The 26,547-nt window shown below is 33.1% G+C and overlaps 5 protein-coding genes and 2 non-coding genes across 14 annotated transcripts; 3 read left to right on the top strand and 4 right to left on the bottom strand.

Annotated features, from left to right (window-relative positions):
- Positions 1–1,063: 1,063 nt before the first annotated feature.
- On the top strand, positions 1,064–5,361 carry Bm492 (Uncharacterized protein; the record flags this gene model as incomplete). 3 transcript variants are annotated; one of them, XM_043081714.1, is made up of 12 exons in its annotated part: positions 1,064–1,251; positions 1,870–2,060; positions 2,203–2,315; positions 2,765–2,995; positions 3,227–3,422; positions 3,722–3,882; positions 3,948–4,154; positions 4,262–4,400; positions 4,647–4,706; positions 4,795–4,892; positions 5,064–5,203; positions 5,352–5,361. In XM_043081714.1, the coding sequence occupies 12 exons, from the start codon at positions 1,064–1,066 to the stop codon at positions 5,359–5,361; spliced, it is 1,734 nt and encodes a 577-aa protein (XP_042937648.1). The 3 variants fall into 3 exon arrangements, with proteins under 3 accessions (XP_042937648.1, XP_042937649.1, XP_042937650.1); XM_043081715.1 differs by having other exon boundaries at positions 1,088–1,251; XM_043081716.1 differs by lacking the exons at positions 1,064–1,251; positions 1,870–2,060; positions 2,203–2,315 and having other exon boundaries at positions 2,954–2,995.
- Positions 1,610–1,724, bottom strand: Bm15501. The gene has a single exon (XR_006227897.1). It is a non-coding gene; the product is annotated as a small nucleolar RNA Bm15501 (small nucleolar RNA).
- Bm15502 lies at positions 2,523–2,656 on the bottom strand. Its single transcript, XR_006227898.1, has one exon. It is a non-coding gene; the product is annotated as a small nucleolar RNA Bm15502 (small nucleolar RNA).
- A 974-nt stretch (positions 5,362–6,335) lies between the features above and the next one.
- On the bottom strand, positions 6,336–8,031 carry Bma-pcm-1.3 (Uncharacterized protein; the record flags this gene model as incomplete). Its single annotated transcript, XM_043081713.1, has 5 exons — positions 6,336–6,509; positions 6,983–7,189; positions 7,289–7,387; positions 7,639–7,775; positions 7,923–8,031. 5 exons carry the CDS (start codon positions 8,029–8,031, stop codon positions 6,336–6,338), a joined length of 726 nt encoding a protein of 241 aa, XP_042937647.1.
- A 1,895-nt stretch (positions 8,032–9,926) lies between these two features.
- Bm1345 (Uncharacterized protein) lies at positions 9,927–11,602 on the bottom strand (the record flags this gene model as incomplete). The annotated part of the gene is made up of 5 exons (XM_043081712.1): positions 9,927–9,989; positions 10,184–10,300; positions 10,458–10,598; positions 10,977–11,087; positions 11,351–11,602. 5 exons carry the CDS (start codon positions 11,600–11,602, stop codon positions 9,927–9,929), a joined length of 684 nt encoding a protein of 227 aa, XP_042937646.1.
- Positions 11,603–14,088: 2,486 nt separating this feature from the next.
- Positions 14,089–18,874, top strand: Bma-cyk-4.1 (Uncharacterized protein; the record flags this gene model as incomplete). 5 transcript variants are annotated; one of them, XM_001901971.2, is made up of 14 exons in its annotated part: positions 14,089–14,191; positions 14,259–14,370; positions 14,636–14,783; positions 14,897–15,123; positions 15,212–15,311; positions 15,448–15,582; positions 15,692–15,762; positions 16,991–17,148; positions 17,309–17,522; positions 17,646–17,769; positions 17,878–18,021; positions 18,224–18,343; positions 18,500–18,597; positions 18,718–18,874. In XM_001901971.2, the coding sequence occupies 14 exons, from the start codon at positions 14,089–14,091 to the stop codon at positions 18,872–18,874; spliced, it is 1,911 nt and encodes a 636-aa protein (XP_001902006.2). The 5 variants fall into 5 exon arrangements, with proteins under 5 accessions (XP_001902006.2, XP_042937644.1, XP_042937645.1 ...); XM_043081710.1 differs by lacking the exons at positions 17,646–17,769; positions 18,224–18,343; positions 18,500–18,597; positions 18,718–18,874 and having other exon boundaries at positions 17,878–17,887; XM_043081711.1 differs by lacking the exons at positions 17,878–18,021; positions 18,224–18,343; positions 18,500–18,597; positions 18,718–18,874 and having other exon boundaries at positions 17,646–17,829.
- A 1,549-nt stretch (positions 18,875–20,423) lies between these two features.
- Positions 20,424–25,966, top strand: Bma-cyk-4.2 (Uncharacterized protein; the record flags this gene model as incomplete). Of its 2 annotated transcripts, XM_001901972.2 has the most annotated exons (14): positions 20,424–20,523; positions 21,108–21,225; positions 21,810–21,957; positions 22,046–22,281; positions 22,368–22,467; positions 22,682–22,831; positions 23,002–23,081; positions 24,094–24,251; positions 24,403–24,616; positions 24,776–24,899; positions 24,969–25,112; positions 25,191–25,322; positions 25,401–25,498; positions 25,771–25,966. In XM_001901972.2, 14 exons carry the CDS (start codon positions 20,424–20,426, stop codon positions 25,964–25,966), a joined length of 1,998 nt encoding a protein of 665 aa, XP_001902007.2. The 2 variants fall into 2 exon arrangements, with proteins under 2 accessions (XP_001902007.2, XP_042937641.1); XM_043081707.1 differs by lacking the exon at positions 20,424–20,523 and having other exon boundaries at positions 21,137–21,225.
- Positions 25,967–26,547: the final 581 nt, after the last annotated feature.

Here is a 26,547-nt window from a genome sequence, read left to right as displayed (position 1 = left end):
ATTTAAATAATAATATAAATACTAGAAAATATATGAGTGTCTCAGATTGTAACAGAAACGGACTTAGTGTCAACGACTGACCTTCGTTTCTTAAAGATGGCTCGTAGATGCTTTACTGTAAACAACGTAGTCTTTCTAAAGACTTTCTATACATGAAATGATGAAATAACGTCAATATATAAACATAAATTTGGCCAGGACTTAACTGTAGATCAGAGGATGTGACAAATGTTTCTTGCAACATTCGTGTCATAGTTAATAGATATGATGAGAAATAATTTCATCGTAATTATTTCCTATTTGAAAATATCGACAGAAATTTCAAGTTCTTATCAATAACAGGTACAAATAAAAGGAATTTGGATCATGGAATCGGAAAATATAATTAGTGGTTTCAAATGCTATATTCTACTGATATTATGTCAGCAATAAAGAAGAGTTAAAACCATGGAAGTAACTGATAAACAGCAGCTTGATATGTTTTCCACAGAAATAATTATTGTCTGATGGTTTTAAAGTTTGACAGTTTTCCCCAGTAACACAAACAGGAGAAAGTACTGAGATGGATCGATGAAGCCACACTGACTCAGATAATGATCACTGGTGCATAAATTATCCAATAACGGAATTTATGGATAACATAAACGAACGAATTACGTTGCATGCACATGAAGGAATGTTTTACGCTGCACGGTGCATGTAAACGAAAATCAATATCGTTTGTTGGCAAAGCTGCATTCCGATAACGGTTTAAATTCCCACATTTTGTTAAACTTTGGCCTACTGCCGAGGTAATGAATTAAGGCGCTGGGTTGTGGGTTGGGGTGGGTTGGGGTTTTTTTCTTAACATGCTGTTCTCTTTAGGGGCAACAAGGCTAAGTTTCTGTGCAGACATTGTCTGGCTTAACTTATCCTAACCTACCCTTACAATATACCAGTAGAACCATAGTAAAACATTAAGGTATGAGCGGTACCATTAATGCCAATGTGCTATGTCCACTGTAGTACGTTCGTACGACAGTATCAGAATTTAGGTGACAGAGTGAACTGGGTGAACTAGAAGATGTCATTACTTAGCAGTGATTCGATGTGTGGTTTTTTGCTGCGACAGATTAGGAAAGTTGACTTGTGCAGAGTGTGGGTAGCACGTTGCTCATCCTCTCAAGTAATCGCTTCAAGTAAACCTTCAAAAGATCGACGAAAGGATGTAGATGATGTGATATCCCCACAACAACCACAGTCCGATTTCAGGTCGCTTTTCCATTTCATTTAGATTTAAAAATAGGGTAATTGAGACCGAAACTCTTTTTCTCTCTCTGCTGTCTAAACAAACAAATATTTTAAACAAAAAATAGGAAACGATTATAAAATAGTTTAAATAAGGACGAAAAGGAGTTGGCTTTGATAGTTAATTTGGTTACGAGTTGTTTCTGGAGTATGGAGAGTTGGGGTTCGATTCCTTTAGTGTGTGCTGATCGGTGTGTAGTGTGGGGAGGTTTGGGCCACAGCTTGCTGTGGCCTGTTCCTTCTCTCACTGGCGGAACATCGAACGTCCTCAACATAATGGGGCGAGTATTCGGTCCGCCATACCGTAAATTAATCCGGCCTACGTTGACACCTGGCGAGAGGCAGTCCGGAAAGTGGTGTGACCGCTGCATATTCCTTCTCGTGACATAGCTCTAAGTGAGCAAGGACAGTTGGGAAAAACCATGCAGTGAACAATCGTTTTAAAGCTGTTGCAGATCTTTAAGTGGTCGTTCCAGAATTAATTTACGGTATAGTTATTATCTGTATCTGGAATATGTTTGTGATGTTCCCCTAATAAATTTATCCGTGGATGTGTCAGCACTAACCCATGTACTATTCCAGAGTTACCAGTGGAAAGCCTTCTAGTTGGATTGATGTAAATCGAGAAGAAGGAGGTCGACCAGGTACTTTTCGATCTCGTAACATTGGTTTGGACCGATTTTTTGATACTCAACGTCGGCATGAGAGACTTACAGCACGTGATCAATGGGCTCGAAGAAATGTTTTATCGGATCGTTATAGAAACTCTGGAGGTGTGTGTTTTATATATGCATACTCGTTTGCATTCAGGTTGCCACAAGTAATTATGCAGCAAGTAGTTACAAGCAGGATTCATCAAAATTAATTTGTCATCTGTTTTTCCATTTCAACTTTTTTATTTTCTTGTATTTTAAGGATCATGGAATAAAGATGTTGAAATGCCAAAAGTCGATTATAAACATCTCAATTTACCACCCATTCAGAAGAATCTTTACAAGGAAAATCCTTCGGTTACAGACAGAAGCGAGGTATCATTTTTGTTGAAATGCACTGTTACCTTTTTTTTTCATCGTCAGTGTGCTTAGCATCTTACAGTTCATTAAAGCAAAACGGAACTCTAATTGAAAATTTTAGTCAAGATGAATAATACAGGAGTCTGTTTGGTGTAGTGGTGAGTGGGCACCAGACAGGAACTAAAGATTAAAGTTCAATTCTTCAGTGGAGTAACTAACTGTGTGGCATATAGGAACCATGTGTGATGTGTATGCCACATGTGGGCCGATAAAATGCCAAAATGAAATCATTGTATAAAGGTCGCAGGTAGAGGGTCAGAAGTCCTCTTCAGGCATTACCCAAGCAGTGTACAGTCGCATTCCTTGTTTTCCTGTTCATAAGTGTCCAAATTGCAATATTTATTGTTCCTGGATTTTAATCACATTTGGTTAAATTTAAAATAAATTTGATTTTTGATCTTCAGAAAGAAATAGTTGAGTGGTTTACGCATAATGAAGTCACGTTAAAGGGAAATTCTTCTCCTCGCCCCATTTTCGAATTCAGTGAGACAGGTTTTCCTCCAGCAATTATAGAGAAGCTCAAAAAAGCGTGCTTTGAAAAACCGACTGTAATACAATCGATATCTTGGCCAGTTGCGTTGACCGGACATGATATGATTTCGATTGCTAGAACAGGCTCGGGGAAAACTTTAGCAGTGAGTTCATGAATCTGATTTGAAAAATATTCAGCGTATTATTTAATGAATATTTTTCTGAAAATTGATTTTAAGATCTTTGGAAAATTAATTGGTGTGGCAAATGAACAAGTATTTCTATTGATTTTACTGTTTTTCTTTCATATTCAAAAATTTCTGTGCACACGAAAGCTTTCTCACCGTTATTTCCTCAGTTTTTCTATAAAGTTTTCTAGAAGTCCAAAATTTTAGTATACTTTACCGGGGATTGTACATATGCAAAATCAAGAACAGCCGGAAAAAGTCCGAGGTCCAGCAGTGCTTATCTTAGCACCAACAAGAGAGTTGGTGCAACAGATAAGCTCAATGGCGATGAACTTTCACTCTAAAGTAGCATGTGCTTATGGTGGTTCTGGACGGGATCAGCAAGCTAGAACTATACGCGAAGGTTGGTTTGTTTTACTTAAAATTCGGTAAGTTTCGTTAGTTCATTATATGTAAAATATTTGCTAATTAGCTTGTAAGAAAATATTTTGTCAGGGTATCATAAGCACATGTTTTTTGTCTCATTATACGCACTGATGTGTCATAAAAATAGTAGGTACACAACAAAAAGTAGGCAAAAAGTTATTAAAATACACAACAACAAAAGTTGGAATTTATGGATTATATTGTTCTGGGAAGATATGATTTAGTAGTTTTGTATGAAAAATGTTTTTTTTTTTTTTTTTTTTTTTTTTTTTTCAGGAGTAGACATTTTGGCTGCAGCTCCAGGTCGTTTATTGGATTTCTTGATTGCTGGTGTTTTGAATCTAAATCGGTGCACTTATTTAGTATTGGATGAAGCTGATCGTATGTTAGACATGGGTTTCGAACCACAGATACGTAGAATTGTATCCATGATTAGAGTGAGTAGTTTGATTTTACATTTTAAGTGAATTATTGAAGTACAGTTAAAGAGATTCTTTTTTAGCCGGATCGACAAACTTTGATGTTCTCAGCGACATGGCCAAAGGAAGTGCGTACTCTAGCGAAGGATTTTCTAAGTGATCCCGTATTCGTTAATGTTGGATCATTGAAACTTGCCGCAAACAGTAACATCATACAACTGGTCACGGTTGTTGAAGAAAATGAGAAAGAAGAAAAGCTGTTAGAGTTTTTAAATAGGACGTCAAGCGAGGTTATTTTTAAAATTTTGCAGTTGTTTCGAGGCTTGGCACTACTTACTGAAGCTCATTACTATTTATTTCTCATTATATAGAAAATAATATTTTTTGATATGCTCAGCAACACTGCAAAACATTGATTTTCGTTGGTATGAAACGCACAGCGGATTGGTTAACACGACTGATTCGCAAGAAAGGATATCCAGCTTTGAGCTTACATGGTGATAAGTCTCAAACAGAACGAAATTTTGTCATGAACGGTGATTTCAATATTTCTTGTAAAATGAAAGTGATTTTAATTTGAATTCTATCACACCTTAGCATGATTCGGAAATTTTTTTCTTTTCGTTATTATTAAAACCTATGAGCGGATATCAATAGGAGAATAGATTACTTCGTTTGAATGGTTAGCAGCATGAATGTTTCAAGACACCCATGTTTTGATGCAGCCATAGTGAATGATCGACTACTTCTGGTTTGTTTGGGAGATCTTTCCTATATTTTAGATTTTAAAAATGGTGAATGTTCGATTCTAGTCGCAACAGATGTTGCTGCTCGCGGTTTGGGTAAGCATTAATGTTTTTTGTTTCGTTAGCTTCCATAAATCTTGATAATCAAAGCAATGACTGTTTTGTTTATAAAGGATTGTTTCAGACGTAAATGACATTAAATATGTCATCAATTTCGACTGTCCGAAAAATATTGAAGATTACATACACAGAATTGGAAGAACTGCTCGCCATGATAAAACTGTATGCCTTTCTTTAACATTTTAATCTAGTCAGGTAACGCATGCAAACAATCTTTTTAATTTGTTGTACAGAAGGTGGATAAATTCAACTTTTGATTTTAATAAAAAAAAAAAACTACTTTGATTTTAATAAAAAAATTTCAACATGATCTTTGCATTGTTTTTTCGTCAGGGTACTTCATACACCTTGTGCACACGCAGTGATGCACCTATAGTTAACGAACTTGTCAGTGTTTTGAAAGAAGCCAAACAAACGGTTCCATCAGATTTACTGGATCTTGTTAGCAGACATCCCACAAAGTCATCGAGAAAGTTTGTTTTTTTTTTTTTTTTTTCCTCTCTTTCAGTAGCTCAGACTCATGATTCTGAAAGAATCTTCATTCGTAAATGTTTCATATTCGTAAGTTTATCTATTTGTTAGTTCGATTAGATTTTTCAGTATGTTTTTGATTTGTTTTAGAAGATTCTAATCAGTGGTATGTCCGAAATCAACTGAGTACAACATAATTGCTGTACTGACTAACAACCGACGATGTTTATTGAATTTTCTTTTGTTTTGTGTTTATGTTAACTGTTATGACTGTGTGACAACAGTAATAAAAATATTTTGCCTTTCTCCTGAATCAGAATCCTGCAATGCCCGTATACAATAAACTTTTTATATTTTTATTCGATATAACCTCCAGTAACTTTCACAGGCAATATCAGCAACCACAAAGTAGGACAGATTGTTTCCATCTCTTTATGATATTTTGCGTAGTATGCTCACAATTAGATGCCTTTAGTTTTTAATGTTCTGATAAGGCATATTATTATTAGGCATATTGGCTAATTCATTCGTTGTAAACCTTGAATATAACAGATTTTGATGGCACGCCTTATTATGATTCAACATCCTTGGAAAGGAAGATCGAAGGGTACTAGAAAATACCTCGAAAATTTTATAAGTTTGATTAAAAATATTCTTCTAGGCTTACTAGAGGAATCAGAACTAATGGTCTATTTAAATAACAAAAATAAAACTACCCCGCGCATACGATAATTTTCAGTTTTTACTAAAAACTCAACTTTGGTCTGTCTCTCGCTTTCTTATCCAATGTAGGTTCCTTTCGATATACAATGCAGTTCGAGCTCTCATGTTTTTGGAAAATGATCCCATATGTAAATAACCTTAAAATATATATATATATATATAATTCTCAACAAGAATGGGGAACATTCATTAACATTAACTTGTTGGAAAGGAAACATTCTGTTGGCATATGAGAAGCAGTGTTCTTGAGAAATAAAGGGAAACTTCTCTACAACAAATTTTATACAGAATTAAAATCATTTTTTTTTTTCAATTAATTGTTAACTCGTCCACTTATTGTTTAATTGTAACTAAGGAAGGCTTAGTATCTACAAGAATCTCTCTAATGGAGCAAAAGTTTAACTCACCTGTTCAGTTATGAAGCTGGTGCTGTTGATCAGTTAAAGGAACATATATTACACCCATTAAGTCTTTTTGCGTTACATTACCGTCAGTATCCTTGTCAACCTGTACAAACCGCTGAGGACCACCTTCAGGACCGACCGGAATCAGCATCCTTCCACCTTTAGCAAGCTGCTCTATTAACTGTAATAGTGTGTTTATTGGAAGAAAGTTATGTGCAAAACATTGCCAGTTTCAGAAGGGTTAAAATTCGCAGGAAATGAATGAAACAAGTTTCATTATTTGTATATATAGTAATATATATATATATATATATATATATATATATATATTACTAACTGAAACAAATTTCATTATATATTGCAAAACCACATGTTTTTTTTTTCTTTTTTTGTTATGGAGACATTATTTGCTCATGAATTCCTAACTCCTTAAATAATCTCTTCTGATATTTACAAGGTAACATATAGATCGAAAGCATATATCAATAAATGTTTTTGGTACTTTACATTTTCGGACGTAGAAATGTTCCCAGAAGTCATAACAAAAAAAAAAGAAAAAAAATTTGGCTTTAAAATACTTAAAGTTCAGTCCAAAATAAATATATTAAAATTGAATCATTTTGTCTGTTGTTTTAGTACTTAAATGAATACGACCTGAACAGGGATTTCAGGTGCAGCAGCTCCGACATGAATAGCATTATACGGTGCTTCTTTTGCATAACCTTTCCTACCATCTCCTTGTACAAGAATTATGCGGTGATTAGTGAATAAATCTGCATGATGTTTCATGATATTACGCCTTGAATCATCCACCAAAGCTTGAATATGATCTATGCCAACTACTTTTCCTGTTTTACCAACCTAAAAAACTGCCACATCAATTTATAAACAGCGCATAAATGATTGTGGCCTCTTATTGTAATTATTTTTTGGAAAATTTGTGAGAAATCTAACCATTACCGCCATACAGGCTGTTAAGTAACCGGAACCTGATCCTACGTCCAGCGCTCGATTCCCTTCTTTCAGATGATCCTTCAGAAGCTCTAGTGAAGACGCATGCTAAAATTTCGCTTTTTTATTCATTTTGACTATTGAAACTTTTTGTCAGAATCAATACTGCTTTTTAGAAACATTTCAAATTGAATATCAAAAAAGAACACCGGTTATTCTCACAAAATAATTTCTTCATATATTAATTACTACTAACACCACAGAAAACTTTTTTTTTTTTAAAGAAAAAAAAACTTATTCGTAAGTTTTTTCTTCTCCTTTAGTCAACGGAAAACCGGAATCGAAACAGAATCAATTACCATATGCGGGGCACTAATCGTAGCGCCGTAACCGATTGAAACGGGATGATCGCCGTACGGCGTTATAGCTGTGAAATCAGCTCGATCCACCTTCAGCATAGCATCTCTTACACGCTTATCCTTGAATAAATTATTGCCTAAAAGGTTAATCAATTGACGCTACTGATTCTTACTTTATCATCATGAATTTTCCCGGTGCATTAATATTAGATTATAAAGTACGAAAACGGAAAACAAATTTAAGATAGCATTTCCCTACTTTTAAAGAAAAAATTAGCAATTACTCTGTAAATTATTGACCAAAGCAACATTCGAATCGGCACCGGACATCCAAGCCATTGCGTTTCTTATGTTGCGAGTTAGTAGTCGTGTAGCATCCTCGAATATCTTCATTTTTCTGGATTTTATTTGTTTCTCTCTTTCTGGGTGTAAATTTTCACCCTCTCTTTCCTCTCCTGCAGAAACTGATTTAATGAATTCTTTTCGACTACTGCTCAACCTCTGTCGTTCTTTACTGCAGAAGTTGTCCTTTAAACTATCGCAATCAGAAGTGGAAACAAACACAGCCAGTAGTACACAATTAGCAGTAATTAGCATAAATAAACAGAACCAAGGAGACATTGATGCCACCAGAAGTCAGCCAATTTTAGCTAACAGTAGCAGAGTGCAGGTAATTAAACTAGGAAATGAAACCACCGTCCAGTTTTATTTCAAATTACAGCACACCGCTGTTTTCTGCTTTCGTATCTCTTTAAAATAATTTCTCTGCTTGTGTCTTCGCTCTCTTACAACAGGTGGCAGGCAAAGCTTCTGCACAACCACTCAGTGCAGCAATAGCAGGCAGTGGAATGCCTGAATGGAGTGGTCGGTCGATCGAGAGAACAGGCTGCTATGAAGGCGGTAAGTGGTAGGCGCTTTAGATGAAAGACTATTTTAATAAGTCGTCCCTTACCTTTTATAAGTAATTGAGAATAATGAATGTATCAAACTGGTCTTTCATTTAATGGCGCTATTAGAAGAGATCTGCTTGGAGGAAGGCACTGTTAAAGAGTTTTGAAATATATTTTTGTAAAAAATATATTTTTCTAACATTTCTGTAAGAAAAGAATGATTACATATATATCGAAGCAATCAACAAGAGAATGAAATGCTAAGGATGATGATTCATCGGATGTCATGACACGTTCTTTTCACTTCGATTAGGAATTAGAACGTGGGAAGAGTTCTAATAGCATTTGTTCTTTCTGAAAAAGAAAACGGGGGAATTGTACGGAAAATTTTGGGAAGGACTAGAATTGATATGCGTGAGTAGAGGAGATTGAGTGTGACACTGAATATAATTAAGGCGAGGAACTAGGTGACAGAGATATAAATATAGATAAAGGAAGAGATGTGAGGGGAAGCATTCTTTCTTCTCAGAGGAATTTTTCTGAAGCCGTGAGAAATGTTTGAGAACAACCAAAAGAAAGTGAAAATGGAATAAGTTATTTGGCATGTGTTAGGAGACGTAGTAGTACGTCTCGAAATTGCGTCATATTTTGCGTGACACAGAACTGTTATGTTGTGGGATGTTAGATTGATTCATTTAAGCCACCAACACTCCGTCCCACGTGGACACGATTTCTCTCAAGATGTATACAATGAATAGTAATGTGCACATCACTGCTCATTTCAACAAAAGGTCAAACAATCAAACATCGATGCTTTAAAGTTATCATTCATAGGAAACGAGAAACTTGAAGTGTCAAACGAAACACATCTCTTCCTTTATTCATGTCTTTCGAAAGGCTTCATGTGACACATTGTGTCGACACTTCAGTAGTATTTTTATTCTGCTTTGCATGAGACATCCGTGACAACAATGGAATTATACTTAATAGGATAACATCGAAATGTGAGGAGGGAAAATTTGTTGTACATAAGATTTTAAGTTTTGAAAGTATTAAAATTATTTTTGCCTTTGTTTGAAGTTTACAGTGTGCAAACGATTACAAATGTGAGCGCAAGTAGTTTTCGCATGCCATGAACCTTTAACTCATCTCAAATTATGATGAAGTGCTTTTTCATGTGCGCTCGGAATTGATCTGAACTACTTTTTAAATGCGGTAGGTTTGCTTAGAAAGTTTTGGTCACAATCTTCCTATTTTACTTATATTCCACTAAAATAATGGAAAATCAACGAAATCTTGTTAATTACTATTTTCTAAGAACTGTTTGTAAAAGCTCGACATTTAAGCTAGGATCAGAGTTACAACAAAGGAAGGATTTCTAAAAAGTGGGATGTCTTTTTACTTTTCGTTCTCTTCAATTTCTGAAGCATTTCCTGTGATACCTTCGATATCGCAGTTTCGCTGAATAAACATTTGTACAAATCTTTAAAATCTATTCGGCTTTTCTCAGTATTAGTTACAGCTACCATAAAAAAGGTAATTCTGTCTTGCAAAGAAGTATCACTCTCAAACTTATATGTCTTTTTTATGCTAATTAGTTTAAATAGAGCCTTACGCATCCTTTTTATCGGTTCTTTCAGTAATTAGAAACATACCCGATTATACTTAATGAAGGCATCGTTGATAATGGAAAATACGGGAACTACGACGTTGTGATAACACAACTTAGCCATCCCCGTTTGCGGTAATGCTAGAAGCATTAAAAATAACATCTAAATAAAGTAATATTACATATGAAAAAAAAAAATTGAAAAATTTTCGAAAACTTATTATGCTTGTTAAACTTCAAAACGAAAGCTAAAAAATTTTCAAAAAAAAAAGTATAAAATGAATCTCTGCTATTAGTTTCGTTATTAGATTAATTGCAACCTTCAGTAAAAGAAGTGGCGAGAAAATTTTTGTTAACCACTCCGTATAGTAATCTTGAAGCGTAAAAAACGAGAATACAATCCAGTAGATAAGCCAATGCTCACGTTGTTTGCGTGCTTTATTCTTGTGAACGGTTAAAGACTGCAAAACTTCAAAAATTGCTTAAATAAAGAAGAGAAAAGTGATTTTTGTCAAGAAATTTTATTAAAAATGTTAGAAAACATAAATCCTCATAAAGCTGTCTTTAATTATATCTCAGCTTATGAAATTTCGATTGTTTTTCAACAAAGCAACTTTGTTGCAAGTTTCATAAGTTTCATGATGTCATCTCTTTCATTACTTCTTCATCAGTCTTCTGATTTGACTTTTTTCCAAATAGAGAAAAATTTGTGGGAGTAGGAAGATTGCTGAATAAAATGTATGAGAAAAATTATAGTCTACGGAGACCTTTGATACCTGATATGTCCCATAATTGATCTTGGATAAATTAAAAATCAAAGGAAATTTTGATAGACAAACCCTGGTAGTTTCGTATGCAGGATAAAGACAGCTAACTATGCTGCATAGTAATGGATCAAAATTCTCTAGCAGGACAAATGCAATTAGCAGTAATATTATTGCATAGAATATCTGCAAATTAATGTTTTTCATGGAAAACTGGCAGATTACATCAAATCCTATCAAAATATTATCTTGATAAAATATTAAGTAAAATATTATCTTACTGACTAGGGTACGAGATGATAGCTGGCTCAATTGAAGTTCTCTCATATTATCATATATATATATATATATATATATATATATATATATATATATATATATATATATATATATATATATATATATATGTATCCTACCTTATCTGATAATGCTCTATCTAAAGGACAAACCTGTTCTCTTCTAACCGTTGTTTTGCTTTCTACGAAACAGAATACCTTATCCACGTAAACATAATTTTTGTTGTAAAGGATTTTATTGAGCAGATATTGATGCCATATTTTCAGCGGTTTTCCTTTTTTGAAGAAGTTATTTTGAATTGTGACGACGATGTCGACTACAGAACTTTGTAATGCTCTTTCTGATAAGTGATCAGATTGTTCTTCAAGTTCATTCATATATGCTGTTGAATTCCGGCTGCTCATACTTATTTTGCTGACAGTACTACTGGCAGATGAATTTGATAATTCAGTTTCGGTCTTATCTTTTTCAGCCATTCAGATAGTAGTGATTTGCCTTAATACTCTTGTTACTTGTTGACAAATAATATGGACATATTAAAGATTGAAGATTCTTATAAATGAAATATTCTGCAATTAGTAATCCAAAATCATTTATATTTACAATTTTCAAATCCAAAAACGCGAAAGCAACTGAGAAAATAAGCGATCGAAGAAGGAATGCAGCTGTTTGTTATCCTTTGCAATTTATATGCTTGCTTTATTCATGCAAATTGTAGATTAAAGTGATGAAATGGGGTTTTTGCTCAGTGAAAAGTATTTCTTGAAATGATTTTACAATCACTGAAAAAAGTTTTGAATCTTAAGCCTCATCCGATTCTTCTCGTTGGAACGAAAATATTGTGACTCGAAAATACCTCCTAAATTTTGTAACTTAAAAGACTCTCAAGAAAATTTTTTTTTAAAAAAAAAAAACTGAAAAAGAAAGCAATTTGCTGGAAAATAATATTATTTCCCTTATAATCAAATGAAAACCAAGAAATTGAACTTGATGAATAGTGCTGGTTCTAATTGTCTGAAAAGAATTGAAAATGAATAATGCAGAACATATCGTTCCTTGCGTTAAAAATCATTCTTCAATTCTTGTTGGTAAGATTGAATAAAACTTTGCAGAACAGAAATTTGTTAAATAATTTCAACCAGAAGTAGTAATTATATATGGTCGCTATTGACGCCTATCTCGATTAGTGAATAATAAAGCCTTGACAAAAATTCAGCATTTTTGATTCCCTGCCATCTACCAAATTACCGATGTAAACAAAATTGGTTATTAAGATTTTATTGACAAAGATGATTATTTCAGAATAATTTAGTGGTTTATTTCATGAAACCTCATATCATCTTTTTGATATATTCGATCGATGTTGTTAATTTCACTTCATCTCTTCATGAATCTGTGATAAATAGTTCTTACTAGCAAACTTGAGCAGTCGAAAATAATAGTTGTGAGTGCGGCATAATTATATCTAAGCAATACTTCATGTGCTTAATACTCTTTCCTACAATTACATCATAATTTTTTTGTTAAATAAAACTCTTTATAATTCTAAAAAATTTTTATGGATGTAATCATTTCTTATCCAAAAGCTAATACAATTGGGTTCACAGACAGACTGAAAGAATGAGTTGCTTTAAATTAACTTAGAATTCCAACTTTTAATTTCTCATAAAATTTAAAATGGAACTGTTTGATCTATCCTAAATCCAACAGTTTCATCGTTTGACTATGCAATATTATAGAACAAAAAATGTTTTATCGCAGTGTTGCAATTCATTGAAGTAATTTGATTCAAATTGTTTCAAATGTGGAAGTAATCTATGTGTGACCAGGTGATAGTATATTTGTTAAAGTTGGATCAGGAAACAAAAAGCTTAAATTTGTCATCAAACGAAAGAGAAAATAAAGATATGTGTAGGGTGACATTCTGGGTTGTGACCAGATACGGGCTAACTGTCTACTTATTCTCTTCGACTTATTTTTAGCCCAACTCATCCTTACTATTAAAATTGAAGAAAACTGTAAAGAAAAATATGTTTAGTAAAATATATTTATTTCCTTTACTAAATTTTCCTTCATAACTAATCGTTTTAAATACTCAATATGAAATTCAAAACGGACAAATAAAAAAAAAAAAGCAAAAAGTCATTTATACATTTCTGTTTGATACTTCGTCCTCACAAGAAAGTAGTGATGTGTTTATCAGTCCTTATTCAGTATTTTCATCAAAATCATCGAAAAGATGATCAACGGTTATTGACCGGACAAATCGCGGTGGATGTTCTCGACGTTATAGTGCTACAGAAGGAGAAGACAAAGTACTGGCGGCAAAGGTGACATTTGAAGATGTGATCGTAGTCGTCCTAACCACGGAGACGTTTTAGTTCAACTTTGTCTCCTTGATTTTTTTATCCTTCAATGTTAACTATTATAAGTGTGAATGGGAAATTTATCCTATACCTTACATATGCTCATTTGCCCATTTGAGTAGTTAAAAGCGCCCCAAAACGTTCATCGTAGGTGCAGTATCGTCTTGGAGTGAATGTTAATAATTCTGTGGCATTTATTGCTGTTCTCGTCTTTTTTTTCCTTGTGTCTAAAAATCTTTTGAAATAATTCTTTTAGTTGTTGCTGGAAGGGGAAAGAATGTTTTAATCCTAAGCGGGAATAGTGACCAATGAGTTAGGAACATATCAGCAGTTACTGGTTAGTCTTGGTATTTCTACAGGTTTCCAGATTATGCTAGTTTTATACTAGTTAGTGCATAGTTAGAGGTGTGATGTTGCTTAGAAAGGATAATATAGAAAAGTTCCAACTGATTAAGTATCATCTATAGAAAGGAAAGTGAAAGTCTTAAATGGTAAATAATTTCAGATAAGAATATAGTCCAAATATGGATAAAATCCTGTGTAGTGGCAGATCCCGTAAAATTCTTAAAGAATATGGCGAAAACAATCATTTCGCGATTACATTGATTGAGAAACAGAACCAATTGGGTACTTTTTTTCACTTCATATTTTCTGTTATATTGCGAAATGTATTAATGCATGAAAAGTATTTCAGACATGTTGAAAGTGCTTGACTTACTGGAACAAATGAGACATAATTGGAATTATGAAAAAATAAGAGCAGAAGCTATGGAGGATGAGCTTGACCAAGGGAATAAAGAAAAAGAGTAAATTTTTTTTCCAAAATGTCGGAAATTATGCAAGTTTTATTGATTTTTAAAGTTATTACATGTTCACACGTTTTATTTTGTATTCTTCGCTCTACACTGCACAATTTGTTTTTCTCTTTCAGTTGTTTTTTATTGATTTGCTGAAGATTTTGAGATGTTATGAGTGCTACTCATTTGTCGCTACGTTATTTATGAGGTTTGCACTCATAAAATGCGAGAATTCCTATAATATATGAATACTATTGAACACAGCCTATTTTAGCGGATTGCGAAAAGAAATTCGGATGTACAGAGAGCAGCTTCGTGATGCTCGAAAACAGATCGCAGTTCTAATGTCTGACAAGAAAAGCATGGAATATGATATTGGAGAATGGGAAAGGAAATTCGAACTTGTAACTGATCTTCTGAAGGTCACTTTTTTATTATAGTTTCTTCAATTTCTTCAATGCTATCGATGAAGTTAAAAATTCATTTTATTTGAAAGCATCTTTTGCATTTTCTTAAACATGATTATTTTTTATAGGACCAATCACATCTAAGCATGGAAGATCGACAGAAGTTGTTTACAAATGGAAGCATTTTAAATAAAAAGCCTACGAAATTACAAGAAACTCGTGATACACATCTAAGTTTTTCGCACTGTTCTTCAGATGAGGGAAATATAGACTATGATAAAACTGCTGATATATCTGATAATTCATCAGATGAAATGGATGAATCACGTTTACGGAATGGAAAAGTTTATAGAAGGCGAGTGATGACTATTTATTTTCACTCGATTTCAGTTAGTAGAATTAATTGGAGAATACTTTAAATTTTGTTCGTTCCTCAAGTTTAGGTCACGTAGCATGGTTTCGCTGACAGCAAAACGTATCTCAGCAGTGGCCAGCAAACGACCAAAGAAAAGCATGTTGATAGATACTGTTGAAGAGGAAGTGGTAAGCTTCAGTGAAATTTAATGATGTGCTTTCAAAGAAGTTGTAATTATTGTTCTATTTTTAGTACGCCTATTGCTTTAATATCACTGCAATGCTGCACTTAATTGTAACATTCTAAATATTCAATAAATTTTAGGAAACACCTTCTAAACGATCAAAAAGTGGAACAGAAATAATGACCCCAATGAATACTGGGAACAATAATTCACCTACAACTAAAATAGCTGTTAAACGTTCAATGAATAATCGTTCATTGTCTAATATTCTCAATGTTCGTGAAATTGCTATATTGATTTCACTGTCATTTGTCTCTAATTCAGAACGGTGAAGCCTATTGGCAAAGTAAAAAGGTAAATGAAATAAAACATTATTGTTTTTAGAAGTCAGAAGAGACGATGACACAGCCAACAAATACATTGACGCCACGATGTGGAACAAGTTCAACTGATCTGTTAGTTTTTTTATTTTTGCATCTGAAACTGTATCCTATGGGACATGCTTTCTGTATATTTATCGAGCGTTTTTGTGACGTCACGTGATGATTGACATCGTCTATAGCTGAACTGTTCCCTAACAAAAGCAATGTATAGTATTGACGTCTGTAACATAAGAATGGAAAACGAGTGAATATAAACAATCATAAGTTATTTTTCACAAGAATTTTATTGCACAGAAACTGAATGGACCAATTTTTTTTTGCATGTGGATTTCACTGCTGATGGCTTTTTTGTCTTAACAAATCATTTCCTGCAGTTTTTCCATAATCTCGCTAACGACGGATTGTGCCGATCATTCACAGATGCACTTACAATAATCAGTTACTGAAGATATTTTACGAAGATATTTATCTATTTCAAAAAATAGAGCAGATTTTTTGAATAAACTAAATAAAAATCTCCAGTTTATCACATTGCTCGTTAATTTTCTGAATGTATTGGAACGCGCTCTTTCCTAATCCATCCTTAGCCTAAAAATGAGTTTCAACTTAGATAAAATCATGGGGAACTAAGAAGAATTTTCAAACCTGTTTTGAGCACATCTAATGTTTATAAAATACATTATAGCGAGAACTTTTTATTAATTTCCAAGAATGAAAAAAGATGAAGAGATGGAACTATCCTACTTTTGCATATATTAGTGATACCTGTATGATCAAATAGTAGTGGTAGTTTGCGCTTTAGATTTATGGGGATTATTTGCGCTATTTATGTCGATAAAGTAGTGGATTTGTGGTTTCAAGCTCAACAACATTTATATTGGTTAATTCTAATGCTCTTTATTAATATCTGTTTACCCAGTTATGTAATATCCACATAAGATATAATGCATATATAAATATATTGAAAGCTGGAATAGTCCGCAAGAATAAAAGTACAAGAAGAATTCATAAGACTTACCACAGATTTTCTTTTTTGCAGTGCTAAATTTATCTTATAAAATTTTCTCTTTGATGAAATCAAGATTCTCTATTGCATGATTCTTAAACTAAACTGATACTTTTCGCAATTCGTTTCATAGTACGTTTTCGTTCTTCATTTATAGTGCGAAAAGATACTTGGATGTAACTTTTATTTCAGAAAATAGTCTTTCAGATGTTGGTTTTTTAACGAAAATGTTTGTACAAACCAAGATTGGTTTTAAATGTATGTAATTTAAATTTATGTGAAAATATTTCAAAGGAGAACTCCACTCAGTGGCACGAAAACGTGGACTCGTGGTGCATCAATCTCGACACGCCCACATACATATACTAATCATAGCTCAATTCTTGGCGATCACTGCGAAGTGTGTAATGGATGGATTGGGATTGTCGGAAAACAGGCTTACAAATGCTGTGGTAGTCTTTGTGATTTTTTTTTAAAGAAAATTTGTTTTGAAAAATTGTTCATGACATCTTACATTAAAGTTAAGGGAACGAGTTGGTTCTGTGAATGTGTTATTGAAGTTCCACAACACTTTTTAATTATGTATTTTTTACATTTATAACAGTTCTTCAGACTGTGGCTTGCATATTCATAAATCATGCATCCATAATGCGCCTGTGCCTTGTGTGCCACGAACTCCAACATCTCGCACGCCTAGCAAGCAGCGTCCACGCTTAAAGGATTTATGTCCTTCTACGCAACCTATGATACCGCCAATTCTTATTCATTGCATTTTAGCTCTGGAAAAGAATCGATTATGCTCAGAGGGTATTTATCGAATCCCTGGGTAATTTGTTGAATTCTCTAATTTTAATTTAGCTTTAGAAATTTTTTCAGAAGCATCATTTAAAATAATTTAGGAAATCCCATATAAGACTTTCATGTTTGACCCATCTCTTATAACTTCTAGGGACGATACTCAGGTTCAGAAATTATTAAATGAATTTCAACATGGTCGCTCCGTTCCAAAATTGGACTATCAAGACACGGAAACAATAACAAGCTGCATTAAGCAATTCTTAAATAAGCTACGAGTTCGTTCGATGAATATCTTTTGGTTTCTCTTAATGAATTGGTTACTGAACATTCGTTAAATCGTGATTTGCAGAATCCTTTAAATTTCTTTATGGTTTAACTTACAGGATCCAGTAATCCCAAGCACATCTTGGGAGGAATTTGTTAATGCTGCCCGAACAGATGATATTGAAGTTCTAAATAATGGAATTATGGATTTGCCTTATCCAAATCGAGATACACTGGCTTTCCTCTGTGCTCATTTTCAGAAGGTTTTTTGTTTGTTTGTTTGAAAATTACAGAATACAAGTACTAAGTTTTTGGATTTTCGAAACAAGGCAACTCCTCTTCATTGTATCACCTAACTTGTAATATCCCGCTACTTTTTTTTGAAATGAAATTTTAGAACGGTGAGGAAACTCAGCTTTACTATGTTTTGGTTCAGACCTCTTACTGGTTCATTTTTTGTTTTAGATTTGTGACAACTGCGTTCAAAACAAGATGCCTCGAAATGTCCTCGCACGTTGTGTTGCAGCAATAGTTGTAGGTCCAGCTCCTCCACATGTAGGAAAAGATGATGAAGAAAAAAAACAGGTTGCTGCAAGATTTTTTTAAATAAATTTAAATGATTTATTATCAAGGGAATTTTATATCTCATGCACAACTGTGTGAGGGATGCGAAATGATTTTTTAAACATTTGAAAGAAGCGCAAGTTGAAAAAGGTAAAAAAAAAAGGAATTATTTTGCAGATAACAGTTATGTCAGCCTTGCTCAAAATGCCTCCAGACTACTGGCCTAAGTTCTACAATTTTGACAGAGGAATACCACTGATCAATAGTCCCAAATGGTAAATAAAAATCTTATGAAAAAGCAGGACAAATTTTTCCTTCATTGTCACAAATCTCTCAAATAGTTTCGTTTTTTTGCTTGGACTGCAGAAAACATGTACCATGGAAGTATTTTTCAGTACACTATATGACAACAGGAAACTTGGGAAAATCCCATACAAGAATCCAAATAGATCAATTCTGGGACCAGTTGAAACTCCACCATCTGGACAAAAAGCAAGTATCTATCAACCGAAAATATCAAAACGAAAGCATTTTCTGGGCGACATTTTTTGAGCTTAGTTTTATCTGGTGTTTTTGATGTCTGTTTGGTGTAATTTTTAAAAGCAATTTTGAAGATCTTGCGGTTTTGAAGTTTTTTTTTCTTTTTGAAGATTTAACGTTTGCTTTTTTGAAAGATAACTTGTAACCTTTTAAGAAGACATATAATAGCATCGATCTTGTTGATGACATATTTCTTTTAACGATTATGCATATTGTCACAATGAGATGCAACTTATCAACCTGTTCAAAAGAACACATTTCGTACTTATCTTGAATTTATTCCTTGAATGAGCTTAAAAAAAATATTTTTACTGTGGTTTGCATGGGTTTCTCTTTAAATTAAATAATTAATCCCGTTTAATTGAGCTGAATGCATCTTTTAACATTCCACTTATTTTCTTTCGTAGTTTTTGATAGAATTCATTCTTATGTTAACTGAAATATAGATATATTTCATTTGAGTTTATTTTGAGAAATTTTTACAGAGAATTCTATACCTGACATACCATGTTATCACAAGGCATGAAATATCGAAACATTATTCAAAAACTCTTGAAATATTTGCTTTTATACTTATTCCTTCTTATTCTGATATTTTTAATGAGCACTATATTGAATTTGATTCAGATTTTCAACTAAAAACCCAAGTTTACGTGCTGATTGACATTATTAGACATAAAAGTAAACATTTTGGTGATAATAATTTGGCCACTGAGTACGGTACTGAAATGTTTTGATACAAATATATATGTTTTGTTTCTTTTATATCACATTCTCCAACGATTGTTACGCAATAACATTTTATGTATATTATCGCGCTTTTTATTACCACATATGATTCGTTTTTGAAAACACTAATGACACCTTATTGTGTGTACAATGATACTTAAAATGTAGTGCGCCTGGCAAAGTAGTGCTAGGTGCTTTTATGACATCAATAAAATATTTAGTGTTGGTAGCAGTTTCTTTTACAATGCAGCAGTGGTTAGTATCGACCTCTGACCCAGGAGAATACAATAAAGAAAAGGAAACATGTTACTGACTACGCAAACAAATTACCAATCTCTCTGCTGGGTTACCTGGACCGACATCTCTACTTAGGGCTGCAACACACACAGCTCTTAAATTTATGAACGGCGGGAAGATTGCCATGTGTTTTAATGTCCGTTATTGTCAGGCTGTATGGATTGTCATATATTAATTAAACTAATACAGCAGCTTTGACAATAGGTAGTGAATTGAGATTTTCAAACAAATTTATTCTTTTCTCATATCATTCTAGAAATATTTACTAATTTTTGATGTCAGTTTGTATGTACAGTCGCAAATATTCGTGTATGTTTTCATCGACTCATGGTGATTCATCTGAATATTTCCTCGATATATTTACTGGATATTTAGCATATCATATCTTCTACTTGAGAAAACTATTGGTTATGACAGTTCTCATCGTTTTTTTTTTTTTTTGTTTTGTGGAAAAGATTGTTATCACATCGTTCTTTTTGTACTTTTGATTTAGCGAAAAAAAGTTTATATATTGTTGCAGAAAAGCTAAGAAGTGATGAATGATAATATTTGCCATGATAGATCTCGCATTGTCTTGAATGAGTACGCCGAGACAATCGGTATTGCTAAATTTCTTGTTGAAGGACAAAGCACCTGTAAGTTTGTCGTCTTTCAAATGCAAACAGTATTAATTACATAACAGTAACATATATATGTAGGTGTTTCTACCTCTGCTACTTTTTTTTAAAGGTACTATTGCTGTTTTATGTACTGAGCATTATTTTATTGTTCTACGTGTGATGTATTCTAAACACTGGAAAGCGACGACACTCCTAGATAACTACCAAAACTTTTACCAAGCTGATATTAAGGCAACTATATGGTTTAATACTTTGTCACAAAATTTGCTATTCCAGGGTAGTGTTAGAGGATTAGCGGTAGTTTTCAACTTATTTTATGAAAATTTTATTTTTTTTTTTTAATCATTTTAATGTTTTAAGTCAATGCCATACAACTCATTACCAAAAATGAAAAGTTGGTGAACTGTCATTCTTCTATATAACTCTATGCTTTGTCACTTGTATTTTTTTGCTTCTTACCTTGTTTTTTTTTTCGTTCTCAGCCAGCATAATTATTTAGAACTTTTTTTTTTTGATTAAATATCTAGTATTTGGAAATATTCAACATCTATTTCGATGTCTCTTTAGAGCCTGAGAATCATTTATTATATTCCTTTCAGGCACAGAATTTCTACATCTCCTTGATATAATGGAAAATATGCGTCACAACTGGGATGCTGAAAAATTAAGGGCAGATACTTTACAGGAACAAATGAATACTCGAGAATACGATTACAGGTTAGTCATTACCTAGCAGACTTCGATTTGAACCTGAAAATGCTATTCGTACGTATAAAGAATGTTTCAATTTGAACAAGCTAGAAATATAAAAATTCGTAAATCATTTTGTATGAAATCCATTATAAAAATTAATTGGTAAAACTGATCTATTCAATAACTACTGGCTGACAAGTTGGTATAATGATTTTAAATTAAGTCTCTACTGATGTTCTCTGCTGAAGTTCATAGAATATTGTAATTAATTTCTCAATTATCTCTTAATTTTTCCATTTCACTTGCTTATCCTTGAAAGTTTCGGGCTACAAATATAATCTTTTAAGAAAATATTTTGAAAAACTGAAAACAACTGAAGACTGGATGAGTAGAAATCGTTAAAACTAAATGAAAAATGCAGACATAAGAAAAAGACAGTAGGGGGCAATTAAATTAGAAACCGATAACATTTGGAAAAATTATACTTTATGAATCGAGCATAATCATTAAATTGACTTATGCCTAATTTTGACACGAATTTTTGAAGTTTTTTGTGAAAGTATGAATTTTTTTAATAACTGTGTGAATATATGTCACATCGTTTCCAGTGGGTTGCAACAAGAAAATCGGATGTATAAAGAACAACTTAGGGATGCACGTGCTCAGATTGCTACATTGATGTCCGATAAACAGAACTTGGAGCGTGACATGGTTGAATTGGAAAGAAAATTTGCGTTAGTTAACGAACTGCTGAAGGTTTGAATTAAAGTTTGCATCTGAAATTCAATAATAAAGTGAACGATATTTCTCATCTGTTTTCTCTAAACTTGAAATTCTGTTTCAGAATGACCAGTCATTACTAAAAGAGGAAGATCGCCAGAAACTATCTTTTTTGAACTACAAATCATCATTCCATGAACCACTTATGAGAGAAAGACAAGCACATCATATACTCCATGGTGTTTCACGCACGCTTTCACATGGCGAAGACACTGATTATGATAAGACGGCAGACTCCATGGACATTTCGTATGATGACTCTGATGAATCTCATTTACGAAATGGTAAAGTATATAGAAGGTGGGAAAATCTCTATTAAAATCCTTTTGATTTCTATTTTCTATTTCACTTCTTGGTAGATGTTTTTATTTTAGAATATTTTGTAGGTCACGAAGCTTAGCCGTTCTTCCAAGCACCCATAGCTCTGTTGCTACTGTGAAGCGTTCCAAAGAATCTAAAAGAATGAATATTGTTGAGGAAGAAATAGTAAGTTCTATAAATTTGCAAAAATCTTTCTGCGTAGAAATGATGCTTTATTATTCATTGAGAAACTGATGCTTTGTTGTTTATCTCGATATCTCTAGAACTGAATTAGATTTGCGGTATTCTCGCACTGTAAAGCTGTACTAAATTTTTCTTTTCATTCTTCAATGGGTAGCAGTGCCAATTTTTTGTCTATTATTCTCACATAACTTTTAAGGCCACTCCATGCAAACGATCAAAAGATGGAACTGAAACAATTATTACAACGACAGCAATAACTATGAATCCAGAAGGAAGACAACCAGCAACAGCTAGTGTCTCACTCAAACGTTCAAATCGGTCGATGTCAGAATCGAATATTCTGAATGTTTGTTTTAACCATTTGTTTTTGAATACCTTATTACAATTTTTCACATAAAACTCATTTCATAACATAGGGCTCTTTCTCTCATATAATTTGTACTTTCATTTGTGGAGTCTGTTTGGAGTATTGTAGACTGGACAGAGAGATTTGAATCTTCATGTTTATCGTTTTAGCAAAACGAAGAAGCCGTGGTTGAATCGACGACAAAATTTGGTGCAACCACACCACGATTTGGAGCCAGTGCTCTCGATTTGTAAGGATTTTTATTCTTCCAACCAAGTTTATGAAAGCAACTAGCAGTTAGTTTCTCATATGATTACAATCTTTCTAAGAAATATAAATAATGCTTTTTCTTTAAATGCAGTCCTCTCCCGTTTCATTATTTATTGTAGTTTTATTGAATAGTAATCTCAATCGGATTATTTTTAAAAGGTGATTTGTTTTCTTTGATCAGATCAAGCAGCTAACATTCACATACCAATCTGTCAAATCTAAAATAGAATGGAGGAAGTTGTTCCATTTGCAAAAAAAAAAAAAATGAAACAAAAGTGTCTCATTATGAGAACAGTTTTAATTTGACATCACTTATGACTCATAACTCTAACTGTGTGTTTATTTGCAGGCATAACTAGATCTAGTTTTTTGTTGTACCATTAAAACTGTAGCTCTTATCACCATAGTTTATGTCATATGGTGAAAGTCATGGAAGTTTAATGATATTAGTATGCTTTGACTAAGGTAGATCCTGTAAATGGCAGGAAAAAAATGAGGCCATGCATATATTACTGTGAATCTGTTTCTTGGTCTAAATTATTCATGAATTGTGCGATCATTGGTACTAATAGAGTGGAAGCAGAATATGTTACTAACTGTATCCATTTATTATTTCAGTATCAATTACATTTGACAAAAAATGGCAAATACAAATAAAATTACAAATAAAATTGAAGTAGGCGTAGAATAGCAAATTTTTGTCACTGCAGTTTCAGTGCACCAATATTTTCGCTTCTATACTAATTACTTTTCTCAACATCATTTTATATGGTGCTGATATTTGGTAATTAACTTCCTGCATACTTTTTTCTAAAGCTTAAAGTATAGCTTTCGTGCAAGAAATTGATACAAAATTTTGAAAACCTATGAAGTTTTGATGGCATGAATACTAACTTTTATTGACATTTTAAGACATAAAAGGGTATTATTTTTGAAACGATTTAATTGCGTTATCAGTTAAGAAACTATAAATAATTGCCTTGACAATTTAGGAACAGCCCATATACTGCAGCAAAAACTTGGACAAATGGTTCTTCAATTGAGACTAGACCGCATAGCTTTGCTAATTTCACATCGATTCTTGGTGATCGCTGTGAAGTGTGTAACCGTTGGATCGGGCTCACTGGTAAAGCAGCTTACAAATGTACTGGTAAGCGAAATTAGCTTTTAGTTAATAAATTTCTGGATATCATCTTTTAAATTTTGTTCTGGAATATTGTTTAATTCAATTCCAGTAGTCATACTAATATATCTAAGAGACATTTTATAGGGACACTTATCTTTTCCAATAATTTATTCAGATTGTGGAATTCGTTTGCATAAATTATGCATAAGAAGTGCTCCAATCCCTTGCGTACCTCGAACAGCAACACCTCGAACACCTGGTAAACAACGTCCTCGGCTGAAAGATTTTTGTCCACCAACTCAACCGATGATTCCGTCTCTCATCATACACTGCGTCCTGGCTCTAGATAAGGATCGTTTGAGTACAGAAGGCATTTATCGAATTCCTGGGTAAAAGTTATTTTTTCATATTTGATGCTACTTTTTGATAATAAAAATGATAAAATTATTGTCAAGTTTTACGAACATAATTTTTCATTCGTATTTATATCTAATATATTTCATAGTTGATACTGTTACTTATTGAGTAATAATTGAGGTATTTTCCAGCCAGGAATCGCAAATTGTTAAATTACTGAATGAATTCAAAAACAGTCGCTCACTGCCCAAATTAGAATATCATGATACAGAGACAATCACTGGCTGTATAAAACGTTTCCTAAGAGAAATAAGGGTTAGTTGGTCAAGTTTTGTAGATTTGATTCCTTGTTTTATTGACAGTTCCGAAGGTTTTCTTTTTCAGGATCCAGTAATTCCGGTGTCGTCTTGGGAAGAATTTGTGTGTGCCGCTGAACGTGATGACTTCGAGGCTTTAAATCGCTCCGTGATGGATTTACCCTATCCAAATAGAGATACTCTCGCCTTCCTTTGCTCTCATTTCCAGAGGGTTTGTATTCACTTCCTTTATAAGTCCTATTTCATTCATTTTTTCGGGGAAATTTGAAATCTTGAAATATTTTTTCAGGTTTGTGATAACCGTTTACGAAATAAAATGTCTCCAGAGGTTCTGGCTCGTTGTATTGCTCCAACAATTATTGGTCGCGCACCGTCACGTGCCACAAGTATAGCGCAAAACGCTGAGGAAGTCTCAAAGCAGGTAATTTCTGTTTTTGGAAAGTGTTAAATACATTTAAATTTTTAAACTATGACGTCTGTGAGAAAAAATCTCTTTCAGATCATGGTATTTATGGCTTTACTTAGAATGCCACAAGACTATTGGCCAAAGTTCTATGCATTTGATCAGGAAAAACCTCTGCTCAAAAGTCCTACAAGGTAATAATAGGAAAAGTAAGATGCATTGCATTTTGAGACAAAATTTGATGTAATTCATGCTTACTTTATTTGACCAAATGAACCACTGATTTTGCTCTGACAATAGAAGAAACATGGTTAATTTTTAATTCGCGGTACTACATATTTTAGAGTACTAGCAGTTCATATTCTAACGTGTAAATACCATTAGTTTGTTAATATCTTGAAATATTTACAAATTGAGCTATTTAAAATTTTGAGATATTTAAAATTTACAAATGAAAATTTTACAGATCAACTGCAACATTTGTTTACAATCAGGAAGGTAAGACTCCAGTTCGACCTTCATTTAAAGTCTCGAACAACAGTGGCCGAAAGGATCCAAACAAGTTAAAACCAGTGCAGATACCACCAGCTGGAAAACAACCAAAAGAATTTCAGTCTTTATGGAGTAAGCATGGAAGAGTTTTTGCCGATACTAATTTTTGACTACTAAAGATTCTAGAAGTTAAGAATTTACTAACAGTACGAATGTGTAACGAAAAGGTTAAAGTTACTTCACTTGAAGTAATTGGAAATACGAAAATACAATATATTTTGGTCGCAAACTTTGTACTACTAACTATGACTTTCTCCTACTAACTCTCAAGAATTACTTCTACCACTTCTCGGTTGATCATTTTCTTGTCATGAAATTAGGCATAATTTCATTGTTGCTTTTTATTTTCCATATTTAAGACTAAGAACCGGATCGGGTATTAATTCGACATATGCTAAATCGTTTTCATTGAGGAAGATAACAGTTAATCAGTTGTTTTGTAGCTAGGTACTATGTAAATTTTTAGTAACTATCTTTTGCTCTTGTTAATTCAATGACATTTTTGTTTATTTTGTGGTTTAATTCTATTTTAAATCAACATCAAAAGTAAAGTCCTAATGAAGCAGGACGGCTTTTACAAAATAAATTTTTTAAATTTTTCACAAGGTTATATTGTAACAAATACACTCATTTCCTACTATTATATTTCTTTCACGTCGTCACGCTTCTCATTATTTCTTTTACGTCTTTT

This window comes from Brugia malayi, assembly GCF_000002995.4.
Source record: "Brugia malayi strain FR3 genome assembly, contig: Bm_v4_Chr4_scaffold_001, whole genome shotgun sequence".
Classification (NCBI taxonomy): Eukaryota; Metazoa; Nematoda; class Chromadorea; order Rhabditida; family Onchocercidae; genus Brugia; species Brugia malayi.
The sequence above is the reverse complement of the archived record's forward strand: the minus strand, read 5'-3'. Positions and strand labels throughout refer to the sequence as shown.